The 21,031-nt window shown below is 44.5% G+C and overlaps 3 protein-coding genes across 3 annotated transcripts in view; 2 read left to right on the top strand and 1 right to left on the bottom strand.

The window, feature by feature from the left end:
- Positions 1-21,031, bottom strand: part of LOC147066486 (NFX1-type zinc finger-containing protein 1-like) — a 63,911-nt gene that overhangs the window by 9,459 nt on the left and 33,421 nt on the right. Inside the window, exons 12-20 of the mRNA XM_085956206.1 lie at positions 20,726-20,868; positions 19,979-20,130; positions 16,498-16,675; positions 15,567-15,692; positions 15,327-15,428; positions 11,420-11,648; positions 10,832-10,951; positions 1,622-1,670; positions 551-662 (exon numbers count right to left, since the gene is read on the bottom strand). Coding sequence (XP_085812332.1) covers positions 551-662; positions 1,622-1,670; positions 10,832-10,951; positions 11,420-11,648; positions 15,327-15,428; positions 15,567-15,692; positions 16,498-16,675; positions 19,979-20,130; positions 20,726-20,868 — 1,211 coding nt within the window. The remainder of the gene's footprint in view (positions 1-550; positions 663-1,621; positions 1,671-10,831; positions 10,952-11,419; positions 11,649-15,326; positions 15,429-15,566; positions 15,693-16,497; positions 16,676-19,978; positions 20,131-20,725; positions 20,869-21,031) is intronic.
- Positions 1,765-2,884, top strand: LOC147066488 (uncharacterized). Its single transcript, XM_085955443.1, has 2 exons — positions 1,765-2,235; positions 2,272-2,884. Exons 1-2 carry the CDS (start codon positions 2,122-2,124, stop codon positions 2,698-2,700), a joined length of 543 nt encoding a protein of 180 aa, XP_085811569.1. The 5' UTR covers positions 1,765-2,121; the 3' UTR covers positions 2,701-2,884.
- On the top strand, positions 9,398-10,522 carry LOC147066487 (uncharacterized). Its single transcript, XM_085955444.1, has 2 exons — positions 9,398-9,868; positions 9,905-10,522. The coding sequence occupies exons 1-2, from the start codon at positions 9,755-9,757 to the stop codon at positions 10,331-10,333; spliced, it is 543 nt and encodes a 180-aa protein (XP_085811570.1). The 5' UTR covers positions 9,398-9,754; the 3' UTR covers positions 10,334-10,522.

The following is a 21,031-nucleotide window of genomic DNA, read 5'->3' as shown; positions in this document are numbered from 1 at the left end:
CGTTTATTATATAATTAATCATGCAACTTATCATTAACATCAACCTGATGGAATTCACTGATTATGTGTCATCAGCGCTGGATAGAGGCCAGCAGGTTGAAATCCTTTTTTTGATTCAATTTCATACATTGAAGTTCCATCTCTAAAGAAGAAAGTTTTTTCAATATCTCCAGTTAAAACAAAAGCCGCCTGTTTGTTGTTTCCATTCTGACAGTGTTGCTTTACGGAAGTGGTCATGGCGCCTTACAAATGCTCAAATGGTTACTGAGCTTCGACACCAGCTACTTGCGGAGAATATTGAGTGTGCAGTAGTATGACTTTATGAGTAATGAAGAGATTAAAGGGTGGACCATTCAGCCTCTCGTCACGTTAAAAAGTTGAGAAAGTGACATTGGACGTGGATTAGCGACATAGTACGGTTGCCTCAAGAAATTCTCAACCTGATCTACCCTTTCGTCAAGCCGACCTTAATACCATCGACAGAGTGTATAAGGTGCAGATACGAGATGCTGACATAACCTGAGAAGAAAATTTGGGTTCATTTATGTACCTTACACGGTCGACAGGGGACTCCGCAGGACAGAGGGCACTCGGAATGCTGGCACTTTACAGAGCACGAGCGCTTACATGGCGGACAAGATTCGCGGCAAGGCTCTTCACATCTGAAAATCAAATCATGATAAAAATCATAAAACTTGGACCATACTAGGGGCCTTACAGAACTTTCGTGTCATAAGTTTTTAGTGTATTAGAACTGATAGGCACAAAAAATATTCTTGGCTTGTTGAAACAAGATGGGAGATTTTTTTTTTACCTTTGGCAGTTGATGTAATGATAACACAGTTTGGTTCTTTGATCTACATAATATTCTGAATAATTATAGTTCAATCATTTGGCAACCGTTTCTATGTACAACATTAATACGGTTTGTCTTGTTACATTCATTCAAACACACATCGGAAAAAAGTATGTGAATTTTCCATACGTGGGATTCGAACCCGTTATCAACAGCTTTGGAGGTAAACACATACTTGTGCTTCTACCGTGGGCACATATTTTGATAATTTCAATCATATGGTAGAGCAGCAGAACCAGAGCTGTTTGAATCCCCATTTTTTGAAAGGATCTGTTATGGGTTTAAAGTTCTAATTAACTGATAATGGCATTTTACAATGTTTCACAGACAGAGCTAGGTAATTATTTGGATATGTACAGAAAATGTTTTTTATATTGTTAATATAGTCAGAAGGTCACAATAAACGGCATGACTGATTACCAATGTTCTATAAGAAAATAAACTTAGATTAAAAAATAAATAGTAAAAGTTTAAGAAAGGAGGTTCAGAATATGTAGGTATCAGAGGATGATCTCTGAGTATGTCAATATTCCATCACTTTGAGATAATCACAAAAAACTGTCAAACACAGTAAAGACTGCAAATAAAATATTTACTGTTTGCAAACACGGCACTGCTTTAGTTTAATATGTAACTTTTTGTTCTAATTTACAAAAATTGGAAATTTTTGTAAATTAGAACAAAACCAGAAGCAGTCATTTGCGGGGTATGTAATAAAAAAAATAAAAAATAGAGTGGGTAAAGATGATAAAACATATTATGTACCCGTGACCGCACACGAGAATGTGGCCACAATTTTCTTGACATGGCATGTTGTCACCGGCCTTCGTTGGTGAGACGAATTCGGCGGGCCGTGACACAGGGCTTAGGGCAAGAGTGAGGGGCAGGAGACTGAAACACGGATTGTTAGGTCGGCATTTATTGATAGATTACTATTGTATTAACTGTATTAACATGGACTGATATAATTGAGATTAAGCGAGAGCCAGCACGGGGCGCAGGCTCTGTGGGCACGAGGTAACAGCGAGGGGCGCAGGCTTCCGAGGGCACGAGGCAGCAGCACGGGGCGCAGAATCGGTGGTCACGAGATGACAGGCACGAGCGCCGGCTGGTTGTATTAACTGTAAGGACATGGACTGATATAATTGAGATTAAGCGTGAGCCAGCACGGGGCGCAGGCTCTGGAGGCACGAGGTAACAGCGAGGGGCGCCGACTCCCGAGGGCACGAGGCAGCAGCACGGGGCGCAGAATCGGTGGTCACGAGATGACAGGCACGAGCGCCGGCGGGGGCACGAGGCGACGAGCACGTGGTGGCGGCTGGAGCGCAGACTCGATGGACCGAGTGGCAAGCCCGGGGCGCAGGCTCTGTGGGCACGAGGTAACAGCGAGGGGCGCAGACTCCCGAGGGCACGAGGCAGCAGCACGGGGCGCAGAATCGGTGGTCACGGGCGCCGGCGGGGGCACGAGGCGACGAGCACGTGGTGGCGGCTGGAGCGCAGACTCGATGGACCGAGTGGCAAGCCCGGGGCGCAGAATCGGTGGTCACGGGCGCCGGCGGGGGCACGAGGCGACGAGCACGTGGTGGCGGCTGGAGCGCAGACTCGATGGACCGAGTGGCAAGCCCGGGGCGCAGGCTCTGTGGGCACGAGGTAACAGCGAGGGGCGCAGACTCGGTGGTCACGAGGTGACAGGCACGAGGCGACGAGCTTGTACACTGTCGATTCCACAAGATGGCGGAACACGGCGATATCGACAACTAGCGGCGTGCAGCGATATATCCAAACTCGACAAATGGCGAATACGGCGGTATTGGCACTCGCGGCGTACCGTTATAGATAACTGAACTCACCAGGCGGCGGAACACGGCGATATCGACAACTCGCGGCGTACAGCGATATATCTCAACTCGGAAAATAGCGGACACGGCGGGATCGGCAACTCGCGGCGTACTAAATAATAACAAGATGGCGGGACACGGCGAGGTTCTGCGAGGACCTTTCGGGGCAACGGGCTGGCGGCAAGAGAGCGAGCCGGCTGGCGCCGGCCGGTTATATTGCCCACCCACGCGTCAGTGGTCATCTCTCTCTTTCCGCGGAACTCTCTCTCTGATGGCGGCGGTTGCGGCCATCCGGTTTCTGTATTGCCATAGTTCGTACCCAGAGAGAACTTATGGCAAAAAGAATGTTGTCATCTAAATGGTATTGGCAATGGCTATTTGACTGAAATGGACTGCATAAGGACAATTTTAGGCTGAGGTAGGCTGAGGTGTCCTTTTGGGAAAACTGATGCTTCGGTCAGCTGCGGTAGTATCCCAGGGGATACCTTTATCTGGTATCAAACGCTCCCTCCGGGGAACGACCGAAGCGTCGGTCTTTCCATCAGCCTGCCGGCCTTGTCCTTGTGGACCAGTTCACCTAAGTGCGGCCTGTGGTACCCAAGTTCCTCGGCGTGTGTCGGATTCCTGCGCGTCCCCGCTTCAGGGGTTTCCAGCTCCCTTCGTGAAGTCCTTCGGGTATCCCAGTCCGTCGTTTCCGTGGGCTGTAGAGGTGTGGGGTTGGGCCTGTTGCACCTGCTAGTCGCCTCCGTCTCGCGACTAGGGACCAGGGTACCCATCTTATCTGGTTCATAAGGGACTTCACGGAGATTGGCCATTCTGTGGGGGTGCCGGCTCCAAAGAATAGGCGTCGAGCGAGGTGGCTGGAAGTGGAACCCCCCTTTCCTTGCGGGAGGCGATGTTTCTCGGTGCAGCCGAGGCATCGAAGTGGGCGCGTCTTTAGCCGTAGGCGTCTTGGTTGGTTCTCTGGCGAGGCATTGTGGCTGACGCCGGATGTGTTGTCGTGGCTGGGCGTAGGCTGGTCTGATCTGACGTCGAAGCCGTTGTCAGGCGTCATATCTGGCTGGTCGTCGGCGCCGGTGGCCGGAGCGCCCGCTGCAGATCTGACGTCGAAGCCGCTGTCAGGCGTCATATCTGGCTGGTCGACGGCGGAGCCGATGTCCGGGGCGTCGTTGGGCCGTGGAGCATTCGTGCCGGAGACGAATGCTTCGCTGGTAGTCTGGACGTCGGCGCCGGTGGCCGGAGCGCCCGCTGCAGATCTGACGTCGAAGCCGCTGTCAGGCGTCATATCTGGCTGGTCGACGGCGGAGCCGATGTCCGGGGCGTCGTTGGGCCGTGGAGCATTCGTGCCGGAGACGAATGCTTCGCGGGTAGTCTGGACGTCGGCGCCGGTGGCCGGAGCGTCCGCTGCAGATCTGACGTCGAAGCCGCTGTCAGGCGTCATATCTGGCTGGTCGACGGCGGAGCCGATGTCCGGGGCGTCGTTTGGCCGTGGAGCATTCGTGCCGGAGACGGATGCTTCGCTGGTTGGCTCGGTGTCTGGGACGCCGGGCACCGGTTCGTCTGCGGCCTGCGGGAAGGCGCGTGGATGGCACTTCCGGATCTGGTCGACGTGGACCTTGCATGGCCGTCCCCGTCGATCAATCCAGTAGGAGCTCTTCCCGGCCCTCTTCAGTACGTCGTGCGGGCCTGACCATCGCGGCTGTAGCCCCCCGCAAACTCCGTCGCGCGTAAGTAGGTGTGTTTTTATGTAAACCTTCTCGCCGGTCTCGTATGCTGGAGGGCCTACGCCGGGTTGGCGTCGACGTTTCTGGATGTAAGCTTGCTGATTTCCCAGGACTGCGGCGTCGAGGGCGTCTCGGTTGTAGTTTTGAGGTCGGGGTGCGTCGAGAATTACCGGGTGGAGGTAATCTCCTGGGCGTGATATCTCCTGGCAGAGAACCACTCTCCCCGGTGAGAAGCCGGTAGCGGCATTACGGCGGCAACGCAAGTCTTCAAGAACATCTGGGAGGTGTTCATCCCACCTATCCTGCTGATTGGGCTTAATGCGGATCCGCAGTCCCTTCTTGATCTCCTGGTTGCGGCGCTCTGTTGGGTTAGCTCGTGGGGTATATATTGGCGTAGTCCAATGCGCAGTACCCCACGAGTCGAGCGCCGACAGCCATTGCGGATGAGCGAACTGCGGTCCGTTATCAGTTAGGATGGCGCGAGGATAACCGAACCGAGCGAGTACTTGCTCCTGCAAGACTGAAATTATCTTGACAGTCGTGCCGGCTGACATGGCGAAAGCTTCGATCCACCGTGAAAAGAGATCGGTGACCACCAGGAGATATTTTTTTCCTCGTCGGCTTCGGGGGTATGGACCCATGAGGTCGAGTGCCAGCACCTCCCAAGGTTTGCGTGCCTCCGTATGTGACGTCTGTTGTGCGGGGGCTTGGAGGCTTCCTCGCTTCCGAGTGGCACAAACAGCGCAGCCACGGACATATGCCTTGACGTCATGGCGCTGTCTATGCCAGTAGTAGCGCTGGCTAAGAGCGTTCATAGTTTCCTCGGCACCTGGGTGGCCGCGCTCATGATGCAACCGGATGACGTCTTCCCTCAAACTTCCGGGCACGACGAGGCGGGGGTCTTGCTGAGCTCGTGCATGTAGGAGAATACCGTCTTGCAACGTGAAGCACCCAGCGTGCTGGTTATCTATAGCGGGTTGTGATAGACGAGCGATGTGGCTGGCTGTGTCAGGGTCGGTTTTCTGTCTGGCAAGGATGGTCGTGGCTAAGTCAGAAAACGTGACAAGGTAGGCGGTCGGTGTAGCGCGGAGCGTTGGGACGCCTAGTCTCTCTTCCTCTTCCTTGTCCTCTGCAGGTGGGAAGACGTCAGCATGTGGGTTCCGGGAGAGAAGGTCGGCTAGCTGGTTCTCTTCCCCGGGGCAGTGTTCGGTGGTGAAGGAAAACTCGCTCAGGAGAATGGCCCATCTAGCGAGCTTGCCCTTTTGGTCTTTGGCCGTGTTTAGCCAGGTAAGCGCCTGATTGTCCGTGATGAGCCTGAAGCGACGACCCTCTAAATACCCTCGGTACTTATTGATGCCCCAAACAGCTGCGAGCGTCTCCTGCTCGTTCGAATGGTACCGTCGTTCAGGTTCTGTCAGACGCCTACTGGCGTAAGCGATAACATCTCGCCCGGCGTCCTCGCGAGGTTGGAAGAGGACGGCGGCGATACCATGGCCACTGGCGTCCGTTTGTATGCAGAAGGGGCGCTCGAAGTCTGGTCGTGAGAGGCGCAGGGGTTGTGACATGGCGTTTTTTATATTTCTGAAGGCTTGGTCGGCTGCGGGGGTCCATTTGAAACGCACAGTGGTTCGCAACAGCTCCGTTAACGGGACGGCCAGGTCGGCGAATCGTGGTACATATTCGCGTAGCCAATTGCACAGGCCGAGGAACGCGCGAACTTCGCGACGGGTGGTCGGAACGGTGGCGGCCTCCAGGCCGGTGAGGTGATGCTCTTGAGGCTCGTTTCCCGTCGCGGTGATGCGATGCCCCAGGTAATTCACTTCTGTCCTGCCAATCTGGCATTTGGCGGCGGCCACCCGCAAGTCGTGGCGTTGCAGGCGTTCCAGCACGAGTCGCAAATGCAACTCGTGATCTTCCCAAGTCCGGCTATAGACAATTATATCATCCAGATATACCAGGCAGATCTTGTTTACCAGGCCGACCAGCACCTCCTGGCTCATGAGGCGCTGAAAACTCCCTGGGGCTCCACGGAGGCCAAAGGGGAGAACACGGAACTGGTAGCATCCTCCGTCCGCGGTGGTGAATGCTGTCAATGGCTTCGTCGTCGGGTGTAGTGGAACTTGCCAGTATCCATGCTTCAAATCGAGGGAGCTGAAGATCCGTGCTGTTCCAAGGTCCTTGAGGGTCTCGAGAATGAGTGGCAGCGTCGTCGCCTCGTCCTTCGTAACTGCGTTCAGTCGCCTGTAGTCCACACAAAAGCGGCTGGTACCGTCTTTCTTCGGGACCATTACGATGGGGGAGCTATAAGACGAGCGGCTTGGTTCGAGGATGCCCTCCGCTAGCATCTTCTCGACCTCCTCTTGGATTTTCTTCCGCTTTGGCTCGGACTGCCGATAGGGTGCAATGCGGAAGGGCGTGTCGTCGGTCAGGTAGATGCGGAATTCCGTGGTTCGACAGGGGGGTCCAGTCTTAGCAAAGCAGCCTGAGAACTCTTCTAAGACCCTCTGTAGCGATAAGCGCGCGGCTTCCGGGATGGTTTGGTCGAGTTCTGCCAAGGTGACCGGCCCGCACGGAGTTCGAGGCACTGATGGCGAACAGTGCAGCGTCTGGCGTTTAATGACTCCGTAGTGAAGACAGCGGCGCTTCATGTCGATGACTACTTCTTCTGCGTCCAGCCAATCCAGGCCAAGAATGAGATCGACGTGAAGGCTGTCTAAGGCGAGAGCACGTACCTCAAGGGGATCGTCGCGAAGATATCCACGTACGATGACTTCACCTCGAGTTGGCAGGGTGTGACCTCCAGCGGCAGTGAGCGACAGCAGTGGTCCTCTTGGGACGAGTGGTGGGCAGACGAGTGCGCTCCGCACCAAGGTGTGCGTGGCGCCGCTATCCACGATGGCTTCCAATGCCATCGGGCACCCGCTGATCCGGAGGGGTATCTTCAGCAGGTGACTCCCGGTTGGACTGGCACCTCGCAACTCCCATGCGCTGAAAATGGCCGCGGAAGTCGTGTCATGGACGGCCGCAGGATTCGGCGGACCGCTTGTCTTCCTCGCTCCATCGTCCTGGTCACCTGAAACGTCATTTACATGGCCAGGATCGGCGGTAATTATAAGTAAATGTCTATCTAATCTATTGGCTAGTATGGCCGTAAGCTCATTGAGATGGTCCGGGTTCGCATTGGAAGAATGTTCATTAAAAGTTTCACATATGTCATTTGAAGAATGTTCATTAATAAGTTCACATATGGCATTTGAAGAATGTTCATTAAAATATTCACGCAATTTGGCATTTGAAGAATGTTCATTAAAATTTTCACACATTATGGCATTTGAAGAATGTTCATTAAGGTAGAGGGTATCGGGCACTTTGTCTAGTGAGGGGTCTCTTGCCATGACCGGGCCTTGCGATCGCACTGCCATGCGAGGCGAGGTCACTGGCACTGTATGTTCCTCGAGTACCCGCATCGCGGCTACCCCTGTCTTCTCCGTGAGCCTTGCGGAGAACGTGGGGGCCGCGCGGGCTCTTCATTCAGACTCGCGGGGATTCCTCGGCCTGTATTCGCAGTCCCGGTTCTCGTGAAAGCCGGGACAATGCCAACATTGGCGTTGGCCGTTGGCGTCTCTGATGACTCTCCTTTGCTCCCCCGATGAGTTGTGGCCGCCACGCCCACGGGGATTGAAACCGCGTGCGCTGGGGCCACTGTCGTCGCGGGCGCGGTCGGGCTGACCGCGGCCCGTCCCTGCTTCCCCCGTCGGAGTGTTGGTCGGGGCTCCCATGAAAGCTTGAGGGTTTGGTTGGGAGGTGGCGGAGTCATTGTTAAGGTTGGGGAGACTCGGATTAAATTTCGGCGAGCGACGGCTGTCCTCCCGGGGTCGCTGGCTTCCTCGGCCGTTACCCTGCTGGCAGGGGCAGTTGCTGCCTTTGCAACAACCAGTTGCTTTTTCGGGAACTGGCTTTCGGTTGACCGGCGCTAGGTCAAATACTGGCATTGCTTGCGGCCGGAGTTGCTCGGCGATGGCCAGGAGTTCTTCCAAGGTGGTCCACGGGCGGCGGTCCACTCGGGCCTGGTCGCGGCCCGTCATCAGGGAATAGAACCCTTCGGCCAAGTCTTCCGATCTTGCTCCAGGTCGCAAGACAGCGGCCAGCTGCCGCTTCTGCATGAGGAACCTATACGCTTCCTCCCGTGGGCCCTGACGTAGCTGGCGGAGATCGGCCTCTTGCTCCTCTCGTCTCGTGCGGGAGTTAAAAAAACGTTTTATCTCCCACACGTAGAGTTGCCACTCACATGCGTGTGGAAGTGTCGTTGCCCAACGAGCCGCCTCTCCCCGCAGCTGGCGGTTTGCCACGGTGCTCCAGTTTGCCGCCGGGGTGAAGGCCTTTTCGAAGTATTTCTCGCACTCCCGCAGGAACTCACTAACGTCCTGGTGGGGGGCGCCGCTGTATTCTACTTCCAGCTCTGGTTTGTGTCCCCAGGGCTTGAAGGACTTCGCCGTCGTGGTTGCGTGGGCGTCTGGTGCGGGACTAACGGTCCGAGTCCCTGCCGATGGAAGACTTGGAGCAACGGATTCTCCAGCCGGCGAATCTTGGAACCGGGCTTCCAAGGGTGTGTTGGTCTGCTCGTCTTCCATGATTGGTGTGTCTTGCTGGTCAATTAGTTGGTTGGTCGGGCGCCACTGGGCGTGCAGTTTCCCAGATTTCGACCTGGTTATCATGAACCAGGCCCGCACGGTATTTTTGTCTCTTGAGAGTGAGTCCTTGGCACTGCGTCACTTAATAATTGTCAAGGTACTCACTCACGTTTATCTGCCGCTGATCTCAGGGTCGCTGTGGATTCGGCGGACACAGTTCTGCCCGCAAGCCTCACGTTGTACTTGCGCCAGTATGTCACCGGCCTTCGTTGGTGAGACGAATTCGGCGGGCCGTGACACAGGGCTTAGGGCAAGAGTGAGGGGCAGGAGACTGAAACACGGATTGTTAGGTCGGCATTTATTGATAGATTACTATTGTATTAACTGTATTAACATGGACTGATATAATTGAGATTAAGCGAGAGCCAGCACGGGGCGCAGGCTCTGTGGGCACGAGGTAACAGCGAGGGGCGCAGGCTTCCGAGGGCACGAGGCAGCAGCACGGGGCGCAGAATCGGTGGTCACGAGATGACAGGCACGAGCGCCGGCTGGTTGTATTAACTGTAAGGACATGGACTGATATAATTGAGATTAAGCGTGAGCCAGCACGGGGCGCAGGCTCTGGAGGCACGAGGTAACAGCGAGGGGCGCCGACTCCCGAGGGCACGAGGCAGCAGCACGGGGCGCAGAATCGGTGGTCACGAGATGACAGGCACGAGCGCCGGCGGGGGCACGAGGCGACGAGCACGTGGTGGCGGCTGGAGCGCAGACTCGATGGACCGAGTGGCAAGCCCGGGGCGCAGGCTCTGTGGGCACGAGGTAACAGCGAGGGGCGCAGACTCCCGAGGGCACGAGGCAGCAGCACGGGGCGCAGAATCGGTGGTCACGGGCGCCGGCGGGGGCACGAGGCGACGAGCACGTGGTGGCGGCTGGAGCGCAGACTCGATGGACCGAGTGGCAAGCCCGGGGCGCAGAATCGGTGGTCACGGGCGCCGGCGGGGGCACGAGGCGACGAGCACGTGGTGGCGGCTGGAGCGCAGACTCGATGGACCGAGTGGCAAGCCCGGGGCGCAGGCTCTGTGGGCACGAGGTAACAGCGAGGGGCGCAGACTCGGTGGTCACGAGGTGACAGGCACGAGGCGACGAGCTTGTACACTGTCGATTCCACAAGATGGCGGAACACGGCGATATCGACAACTAGCGGCGTGCAGCGATATATCCAAACTCGACAAATGGCGAATACGGCGGTATTGGCACTCGCGGCGTACCGTTATAGATAACTGAACTCACCAGGCGGCGGAACACGGCGATATCGACAACTCGCGGCGTACAGCGATATATCTCAACTCGGAAAATAGCGGACACGGCGGGATCGGCAACTCGCGGCGTACTAAATAATAACAAGATGGCGGGACACGGCGAGGTTCTGCGAGGACCTTTCGGGGCAACGGGCTGGCGGCAAGAGAGCGAGCCGGCTGGCGCCGGCCGGTTATATTGCCCACCCACGCGTCAGTGGTCATCTCTCTCTTTCCGCGGAACTCTCTCTCTGATGGCGGCGGTTGCGGCCATCCGGTTTCTGTATTGCCATAGTTCGTACCCAGAGAGAACTTATGGCAAAAAGAATGTTGTCATCTAAATGGTATTGGCAATGGCTATTTGACTGAAATGGACTGCATAAGGACAATTTTAGGCTGAGGTAGGCTGAGGTGTCCTTTTGGGAAAACTGATGCTTCGGTCAGCTGCGGTAGTATCCCAGGGGATACCTTTATCTGGTATCAATGTGTAAGCGACCACCGAAGCATTGCCCGCAAGTCCCTTTGCATTTGTGTTCACACCCCTTCAGCACATGACCGCACTCTTCTTCACAATACTTCATCAGTAAAAATGATGCTTTGTCATTTTCTATAACATAAAAAATAGGTGGAAATGAATCTACAACATTCATAATTATTTGTTTTTAAGAGATTCATCGTGAATTCGGTGGTAATTCATTCAAACAAACCTTTTGTATAATTTGTATACACTGAAAAAATGTAGTTAACCATAACTTCAAAATCAAAAGCATTATAATTGAGTTCTACGCCAATTGAATTAATACAATTTTTAAGATTATTATAATACCTAGTATTCACTGCATATAAAAAAAAAATATACAACATCTGTTTGGTTTAGGAGAGGCCTGATTCAAACTACTAAGATATTTATAGACTGATTGCGTAAAACTTCACTGATTTTATTAACAATGTATCAAAACGGAAACACATCCACACGATCATTCTAATGAAATGAAGGTAGAATTTATTTAAATATTTTGTTATATATTATATTTTTTCTGAGTGCACAGAAAATGTTAATCCATTGTTCCCTTACCCATTTTGGCTCTGTTGCATGGTATGAGGAAATTGTGCCCGCATAGTGATCGGAAGGGATTGGTCACGAGGTTTTTGCAAACTTTAGCATCACAAGAGGAACTGCAGAGTCTTTCGCACGGGTGCCCGCATTCCAGTAGTCGTCCGCAGATCGATTCACAGAACAACAATTCGACATTCCCAATGCATGTCGTTGAAACCATATGGCCACATGACCGAGATTTCATAACCTAAAATTTAACAAAACAGAAAGATCTAAATACTGTGCAACTTCTATATTTTGGCTGATATGTCATTACGGGGAAATCCTAATTGATTGCAGCTTTTTACTATTCCATTTGAATCATTTTTAGTTACGGGATACATGTTTTACCTGTGGAAAATATGCAACTTATAGTTACTTAGGGCTTATAAATCAGACTATGAGGTTCAAAGTATGTAACCTTTATATCCCACTATTTTGAAATAATCGCCAAAAACTGTCAATCCTATTTAGGACTGTTAAAAGAATATTTTCTTTTTGGAAATGCGAATAGTGAAACAAAATGTCATTAAGTAATGTCTTTTAAATTAGTTGTAAAATGTTATTCAATTCAATTTATTTATGTTTACATATTGTGGACATTACAAATTATAAGTTCAGGACGTTCACAACATGATATAAAACATTATAAAGAAAGAAAAACAAAAGCAACAAAAGCAATAAAAGGGATAAAAATGAAAATATAAAAAGAGAACGTAATATAAACATACAAAAACAGTGAAAATACAATTGAGGAGCTCATTATCAAACACGGCCAAGTCATGTTTTGGCTGATGTTAATTTTTTGATTGATTCCGGTAGGGAACTTCAATGCCCACAATTCAATATATATTTCAGTATTAAAATTCGGACTAACGTGCTCATGTGCTCTCAATATCAAAAACGGCCAAGTCAGAGGCATCTTGTTATCAACGCAGCCAAGTCATCAAGGAGCCAATCAGATTGCAGGATTTCAATCAGGTGTTTGCAACCGGGCAATCTTTTGTATGGAGTTATGTTTGCCTGATGTTTAGCGAATTAAAATTTAGTGCCTGCCTGTTTCGTAATTATTACAGTTAATTAGTATTAAAATGCAACAAGATGTTGCAGAAGTTACTCTTGACAAAGCACGGAAGTGATTACAAAGCCCATCTCAATGGAAAAGAACATTGGAATAGCAAAAAAAAGGAATTATTTAACACTGCAATTTTAGTGTAATGTCAAACCACGCCTCTTCTAACAACATTAAATAACATTAATCAAAAATACCTAATTAAATCATGCCTTTGTATTTATTTTACAATATAAATGATAATTGATACATTTATGAGTTAAATTATATGCCATTTTAATAGTTTATAATGGCAATCCATTAACTTGCAACTTGTTATGTAGTTGAGATAATATTTACCAATTTAATTGACGTGGTATAAAGATGTCTTCGATAAAAATTCTGCTTTACCCGAGGTAAATGATAACCTTCCGGAGTGCTTTACGAATAGTCATATCCGCAAAGAAGAGACGAGTGTAGATTATAATTAGTTCCATAGTAAATGGATAAGATGCCATTTAAAATGAAATGAAATTGAATGCACCCTATTTTTATAATTTATGTTTATTTTATTTTTAATCGTTTGTGTTATTATTATGAACAAGGACCCTTGTATTGTGACAATTCGGTATTTTATTATGTTTAGCCTTTACTATCCAATTCCATTCTTTGCTCAAGAAATAATAATTTTATTATAAGGATAATAAAAGTGAAGCATAGCAATTTTATTATTTATTATGAATAATACATAATTATTCTTTTGTTTGATCAAGCATTTGAATATATTTATTTTTAATTAATAAGAATAAACAAATGATTGATAATGAGCTAAAATAACTGCTGTAAAGCCGCGTTGACACGGTCCAAGTAGGATCCAAGTGGACTTGGATAGGAATAATTAGTATGAAGATGTCTCATACGAGTGCACTTGGATAGGAATAAATAGTATGAAGCTGTCACTTGGATGGCACTCGATCCAAGTGTACTTGGATGGTGCTTGGACCGTGTCAACGCGGTAAGACTGAATTCCCTACGTCATTTTTAATTTTAAATGCCGTTTCAAGTCATTTTAGTTTCAAAAGCGGCCAAGTGGACACCTTAGTATCAAACATGGCCAAGTCAACACCTTAGTATCAAACACAGCCAAGTCATGTATTCTTCAATAAAATTTTATCTTTTCAATTGTCTTATTGGGAGTATAAGAAGCTGTCTGTATAGATTGCATGAAAACATAAAACGTCATGAAAAGGTAGTCAAACAAACTTTCGCCTCTCCTGAAAAAAAGTGAACATGACTTGGCCGTGTTTGATAATGAGCTCCTCAATTATACATATATAAATTCAAAGAAGTACACCGAGTTTGTTAAGGAGACCCTATTTTAAGAATTTATAAAATAGCGTCCGCCTAAACTCAACCTCATGCAAGTGGAATATATCATCACCCGTAGCAATTTGGTTGAATATAGTTAATGCCCTCCCAATTGGCATTACCAGTGGCAGGTTGGTTCTGCACTTTGGGAGAAAAAACAACTCTATTCTAAGATAGTTATCAGGGACACACAGATCAACACTATACAATTATATGTATATGTACCGTTTAAAAAAAAAAAAAAAAAAAACGGTTAGGTACATGTTCAAACACGCACGTTAACATCATTTTACTCCCTACTTCAATTATAGTTTGTCAATTTATGGCTACGGCCGTATGTTATAGCTTAACCACTGGGGAATGCCAAAAAAATGGTGTATTTCAAAAAAACACTACCTTATTCTTATGTCAATAATTATTATAAAGCAATCATTATTCGTAGGATGTGTATCACACTTGAATGGTCAAAGACATTGCTTATAATTAGTATCTTTAGAATTATCTTCAAATGTGTTACTCTTGCCCATTTTTTGAATAATAAAATGCCTAATTCTTGTCAAATTTGGGATCACAGAGATTATCAATATAATTTTTTATCGTAAATATTTCACTACAATAATGTCGACATAAATTATACTAATGGTTTTATAAATGCGTTTAAAAATTAATAAATGTAAAGAATCTTAGCACCACTGCACATGCATGTACTGAAATATGACTATATTCTAAAACATTAGAGCGAGAGGTTTAAAAGAATACTATTTTATGTAATAAAAATACTTTATGCAGTCATCAAATGTTTAAAATAAATATAAAGGATAATAAGGCTTCAAAATTATATAAATAGATTATCTATAACGTTTAAGGAATGTCCAGGATCATGCTTTGAAAATACAATAAAAGCTCCATTTTGACCTACGGTGAGCATGACCGCCCTTAAGTAAATTAAATTCGTGTCAGTTGAGTCAGAAAATTCCAAAAGGTAAATCCCAGGTTGCTAAAAATGACACCAGTACAAAACATAAAGCAATTAGAATTAAAATTCGAAATCAAGCATTGATGGTGTTAATAATAATTACAAACAGTAAATCTGGGATTATGATATACGTTATATAGGTAAAGTCAAGTTATTTTACAGTTCACTTGATATTGAAAAATTAATACTATAGTAAAACCCTGTTAATTCGAAATCAAAGAGACAGAAAAAAAAAAATCAAATTACAAAAAATGTATGGCAAGACAGCAAAACTTTTTCGAAATCGCTATAAAGAGATTTTATGAATTTTCTCATAAAAAAAATTTACTAAACCTTTTTGTGAAGTGGCCAAAATAAATATAAGGTAAATCACTATGTCTGCTACAAAATGGATATGTGCTATAGAGAATATGGGTTTAGTGCTGCGTATTTCGTAATATTTTGTGATGCAACGCTAGGATGTTATTAATAAAAAATAAAAAAAATCTTACCACGCCATTACAAGGGTCACATTCTTGGTGACATTTCTTGGTGCAAGGATGGTCGGCGATGCAATCCTTGTTGTTGAGAGTGCACGGCATATTACACATGAACTGAAAATTAATATTCATAAAATCATTTTCTATTTTCAGTTTTGTTTAGTGGTGCCCCTTGATCGTTATGCGTTAGTTCAGTTCTTATTAATTGAAAAATTGGCTGGCACTTAGTAAAAGAATAAAAAGATTTCTTACGCTTTCATGGTCGGGATCATCTTCCTTGTGACACTTTCGAGTGCACACATGTCCACACTGCAGTCGGTACAAACAGTTTACTTCACATGAAACTTGAAGTGTATCCATGTAACAAAATTTTTTCGTCTGAAACAATGATACAGAATACATGAATTTTGAATGAAGACAATACCATGAATTGAAATCCAATTTATTTTATTAATCCTAGCATATTGGGATTAGTATATTTTCAATTTGGAAATGGGCAAGCACATAACTCGAAAATGAGTCAAGTGAGCGACCCTCGTAGTCCAGTGCATAAGGTGCTGGCCCTTCATTCGGAGTGCACCGGGTTCGATTCCCCGTGAGGTCACAATATTATTGTTGTAAGCCTGGGTGTTTGTGATAGTTTCTCTTCTATTATGTACTACACTACTGTTATTGGGTCTCATGGCCTGTTGCTGTGTGAAAAAATATACGTGGGGTTACTGCCAAAAGTTGATAATTCTTGAAGTCATGTTCTGGAGTACCTCATAGCAATTTGAAAGTATGACATGCCCTATAACATCAGGCATAATCAGGGAACTCAGAAATAATGGGAACTGAAATACCTAACGGATGTGGAGTAACAGACAACTGATCTCGAGCGTGGAAGAATATGGGATAAACTTAAACACATGTAAAGAATACGCTTGTCCTTCGTTCTGATAACTGCTCTCGGTTTATGCGCTGACGCTCTTGACATTCTAATCGATATATTCAATGCGTTTAATGTGTAATGCGTGACAAAGAGAGAGAGAGAGTGTGTGTGTTTGTATTACAGACAGATAAATCAAGACAAAATAAAATAATACTCCACCTTCAAAAAAAGATTTTCTTCAATGTTTTTTATAAAATTTATAACTTCCACGAGAACAAGCGCCAAAACGTGATAAATTATAAACTAACTTACGTCATGCATGCAACGCAGTGTTACATCAACCTTAACACGACATTTTACTTCAGTTGGGTCTTCGTGGCATAGCATTTGTTTTTCATGACCGCATGATAAAGTTTTTATAACAGCCACATCGCATGGATTGCATTCATCCTCACATATCAGCAAACACCTGTGACCAGCCGGACATAATCTGAAAATATTAATTATTTACCGTAATATAAATTAAACATACACATAATAATTATCTATCAGCGACACATACAGTTATATAAGTCCACCGCTAACTAAAGAAGATACCTGCATTGAGTGAGCTGCTGGCGTAACAGTGGTTAAGTCCATTTAATATGATTATTGTATTATTCTGTTGATATTAATAAAACAACGCAAGTAATTTTAATCTTCTATACCTGTTAGGTTTAATATGTTTGCGCCAATTATGTCCCTCTTCCCGGAATCCCTTCCAAACTTATATACGTCCCGGGCACTTTACAACCAGTGTAGAAACCGCCATCAGATTAATATCAATTACAAACCAATTCACACCAACAAAACAGGGTGAGTACGCACACGTGAGTGAATAAGTGCCGATCCAACCATATAAACATAACAAGTGTGCAAGCGAGAAACCTGAAATCCAGGAGTCCTGGAAGACTTACTCTACCCACCAATGGCGAATTGTGGAGGTAGGCTGTTAAGATCTGACATAAGCAATGAAAATATTTGTTTATCTATAAATCTGAAACTGTGGCATTAAGGCCATACATGATTTTAGATATTTTATAGATAGAAGAATATTTTTTATCTATTATGGTTTAATTAGGTAGGAATTAATGAATTTAAAAAAATCTAACTAATCTATAATAATATGTATTCTTAATTCAATGAAAACAAATACGTTTGACTGACAATGTTTAGTATGCACTATTTATATCGGATCAACTTCCACCCTTCGTCAGTGCTACCCACTAGGGATTCCAATCCCGGGATCCGGAACTATTTTCAATACCTATGATTCCCGGGATTGGTAAACATAATTTCGGGATTGATTTTTTTATCAATTTTTATGGAAAATAAAATAAAAACGAAAATATAACAGAAAAAATACTTTAAACTGAGTTTGAATGAAGTTTATGTATTGCCAATTCATTTTATTTTTTCACATAAATTAACCCGATCGGCGCGTTAAGTTTCCATACAAAAGATGTGCTGTCCGCGGTAGGTTTTTCGAAATGTTATTCTTCGCTGTATTATAATAAATACGGCAGTTAAAAATTGTGGCTACAACTGTTATCATGCCTAGATACATAAGGATCCAAGTGCCACACTAAAACACATAATGGAGTGTTGAATTTCGCTGTGTTTACTTTAACAAAACTACCGTATTGCTTTGTTCGGATAAACTCTGTAGCCATTTTCGATGACAAAGCACTCGACTTCAAAACAAGTGCGCCGATGAAGACAATTAATAACTGACTAATTTTATTTTACTCGTGTTAAAAACACTTAAAAATGTCATAAAAATTATTGAAAATAATAGCTTTTATTGGTGACTTATGAATTATTGTTAATTAGTGTAAGTTTTATTGATGACAAATCTGTTAAAATTGGATGGTAGTCACCAGTTTTATTTCGTGGCATAGATTGTGTCAGCATTTTACATGTTTTATGGGCCATTCTAATTTAAGCGTAAAGGTGAGTCCACACTGGTTGAAAATATTATAATAATTTTTTTGTTTTTTTTTTAGTGAAACTTGGATTTTGTAGATTACTTTTCAGTTTTATTGAGCATTGTGTTATGTTAGTGATTGTCATTTTATGTTTTTTAAAAAAAACAATATTTATTTTTTAAATTGCGTAAATTTTTCCAAGTGCTATAAAAACTTTTTTTTGGGTAAGGTTTGAAAAATTTATAAGCATTAAATTGTACGCGAAGATAATATGTAATATAGTTGAAAAGTCAATATTCCATGATTTATATTTTATATTATATTTTATACCTACCCGTGTGTGTTTTTTTAGCAAAAATTTATACGTTTTATATATTCCTTCATAGTAATTCGTAATTTATTGGTAAAACTTGCAATCCTCTAAAATATAATAATATATATTTTTTCATTCCGTGTGGACGCATCTTTACTAAATATTTACGACTTTCAATAATGAGCTCGATTTATGACTTTGAAACAATTAGGGAGACACATGAGTAATAAATGACATAATCCAGAACACAAGTTCAAGTACATTTTTAGAAATATTACGACAAATTTCTTTTCGTTTTTTGGTTGTCTTTTTCGTATTCCCGCACATGATGTAAAAAACGCGGTGAACTCAACTTTACACGGTAAATACTCGGCGCACACTCAACTCGAATGAAATATATTTTGTATACCTACTGCGCAGCCGCGAAAAATACAGCGTAGATTTGAACTGATACAATCGTACCGGCGAATCTCGATAGATCGAGGGGGTTCGAAAGATCGATGTTTATGAAATTAAAACAACATATTTTTGACAAAGTTATAGATATGGCGGTACGAACACGAATCAGAGCATTTTTCAATACAAAAATTAATACTATGCGTGAAGTATTTCCTACTTTACCGACATTTCAATTTTCGATATCAACAGTTGCGACATCCGCCCAGTATCAGAGCTTATGTAAAAAACAACATATGTCCCATCCGCGGCGATCGGGTTAATAAAAGTGAGAAAGATTGGAAAAAAAAAATGCTTCGCTTTACTATCAGAAACAGCAATCTCATATAATAAATGTAAACACTAAACACAATATTGATTCCTCGAAATTTTATAAATTAAAATCGTTTAGATTTGTAAATAGTTTAACATAAATTAAAAATTCCACATATGTATGATTCTGGTAACATCCGTGATATGAATTTGAGAAATGGAATAAATAAATCAAGAAACATTTAGTTAGACGTTTCTACCAGAAAATGATGATCTGGAGACCCACTGGTCACAGGGGGAATCTCCGGATAATAAATAACCATTTTTTGCTGCCTTACGCAATCGTAACATCAGAAAAAACTAGAAAAACTAACACCTCATGCTTTGGTATTACTTTGGGCATATTATTCAGAATAATGTTTTAGTTTTAATTATCTGCTTAAATCTTTATTTTTTATATTGTATCTATTGTCAATACAAAGTAATAAGTAATTTTCTTAAAAAGGTTCGCCATCCCTGTCATATAATATTACTTTACATTGGAATTAATTTGTGATAGTTCAGACGAAAGTTGCTAAAACTACAGCATTATGGAGAAAATATGATTTTAAAAATGCAATTTCTGTGAAAGTGTTAATTTGTTAAAAATATGCTCAATTCAAACGGAAATTCAAATTTCTCAGGAATGTATAAGTTGAAGTGAAAATATTAAAAAATCAATAGAAGTGGTGTTTAGTCGAGATTCGTTGGGTTGCGAAATCTTCTAAGATAATAATATAAATATGAGTATATTATGTTGGCTTACTGGTTACATTCCTCAACGCATTTGTATGAGCCATGGTCAGCATTGGCAATATGGCATATCATCTTACAATGATGGCCACATTCGAGGAGGGTATTGCATTGTTTATTGCAGCCACCATATGGAACGAGTTTAAAATCCTCTTTGCTCTTAACCTGAAAATATATTTACTGAAATTAATGTATCCATGCAAAGCACCAACGGCTACACTGGCTAGGCTGTGTCCAGCACATCAGAGACACCAGCAGAGGAAGAGATCTGTCGAGAAATAACGGTAACAGGGTTCTTCAATTTGAATGAAGGTTTGCCAATATCATTTTAATCTCCATATTATAAATCATATCTACCACACAATTTTAAAAGTTTAAATTTAAACCTTATCCGTGAAAGGTCAGTTGTTTTATATTATTGAAATGGGATGGGATTGTCTGCAGGGGTTCAGATTCCGCCTTTGACCGAATCCACATGTTACAAATAACTAGTGTATATTCGATCCTGGACATGCCCAACATTACAGGTGTCTGACATTCACCTGGACGTTCTGGGGCATGGGCGGTTTACCACCCCCAAAGTTCCTATACTTTAATCTTTTCAACGCGGACGGCACATTAGCATGTTGTTTAAATATGGTAATTAAATGCTCCGCGGTCAACAAGTTACCTTTAGGACCCACCCTGGCGTCCACCTCAAATATTCTTAACCTTTTTAAAAGCCAAATGAGCCCTATTAGTAAAATAAAAAGATCCATACTTCCGTTATGATATCAGAATGGATTCTGCATGGCAAAATCAGCGAAGGTCCAATAGCTTCTTGTTTAATGAGAGTATTGTTAATCTGCTTCCAAATGTCACTACTTTGAGTGAGATTACTCATGTTGCCGATGATGAAGAATCCTGAAACAAAACACATTGTATTAAATTGAATAGAATATGGCGTACTGTTGATTCTACTAACCAACATTATATTAGATGTACAGTACATTCGCTTATTTATAGTAAATCTGACTAAAGCACAGTTATACCATACCCATTTGAAAAGACCAGATAAAAGTTACAA

This window comes from Rhyacophila brunnea, unplaced genomic scaffold, assembly GCF_057557595.1.
Source record: "Rhyacophila brunnea isolate RB1 unplaced genomic scaffold, BYU_Rbru_1.0 scaffold_5, whole genome shotgun sequence".
NCBI lineage: Eukaryota > Metazoa > Arthropoda > Insecta > Trichoptera > Rhyacophilidae > Rhyacophila > Rhyacophila brunnea.
The sequence above is the reverse complement of the archived record's forward strand: the minus strand, read 5'-3'. Positions and strand labels throughout refer to the sequence as shown.

Coding starts and splice junctions, on each gene's coding strand:
- LOC147066487 (XM_085955444.1), top strand. CDS start 9,755: ATGACAGGCACGAGCGCCGGCGGGGGCACGAGGCGACGAGCACGTGGT. Junction 9,869..9,904: donor GCAGGCTCTGTGGGCACGAG/GTAACAGCGAGG, acceptor CGAGGGCACGAG/GCAGCAGCACGGGGCGCAGA.
- LOC147066488 (XM_085955443.1), top strand. CDS start 2,122: ATGACAGGCACGAGCGCCGGCGGGGGCACGAGGCGACGAGCACGTGGT. Junction 2,236..2,271: donor GCAGGCTCTGTGGGCACGAG/GTAACAGCGAGG, acceptor CGAGGGCACGAG/GCAGCAGCACGGGGCGCAGA.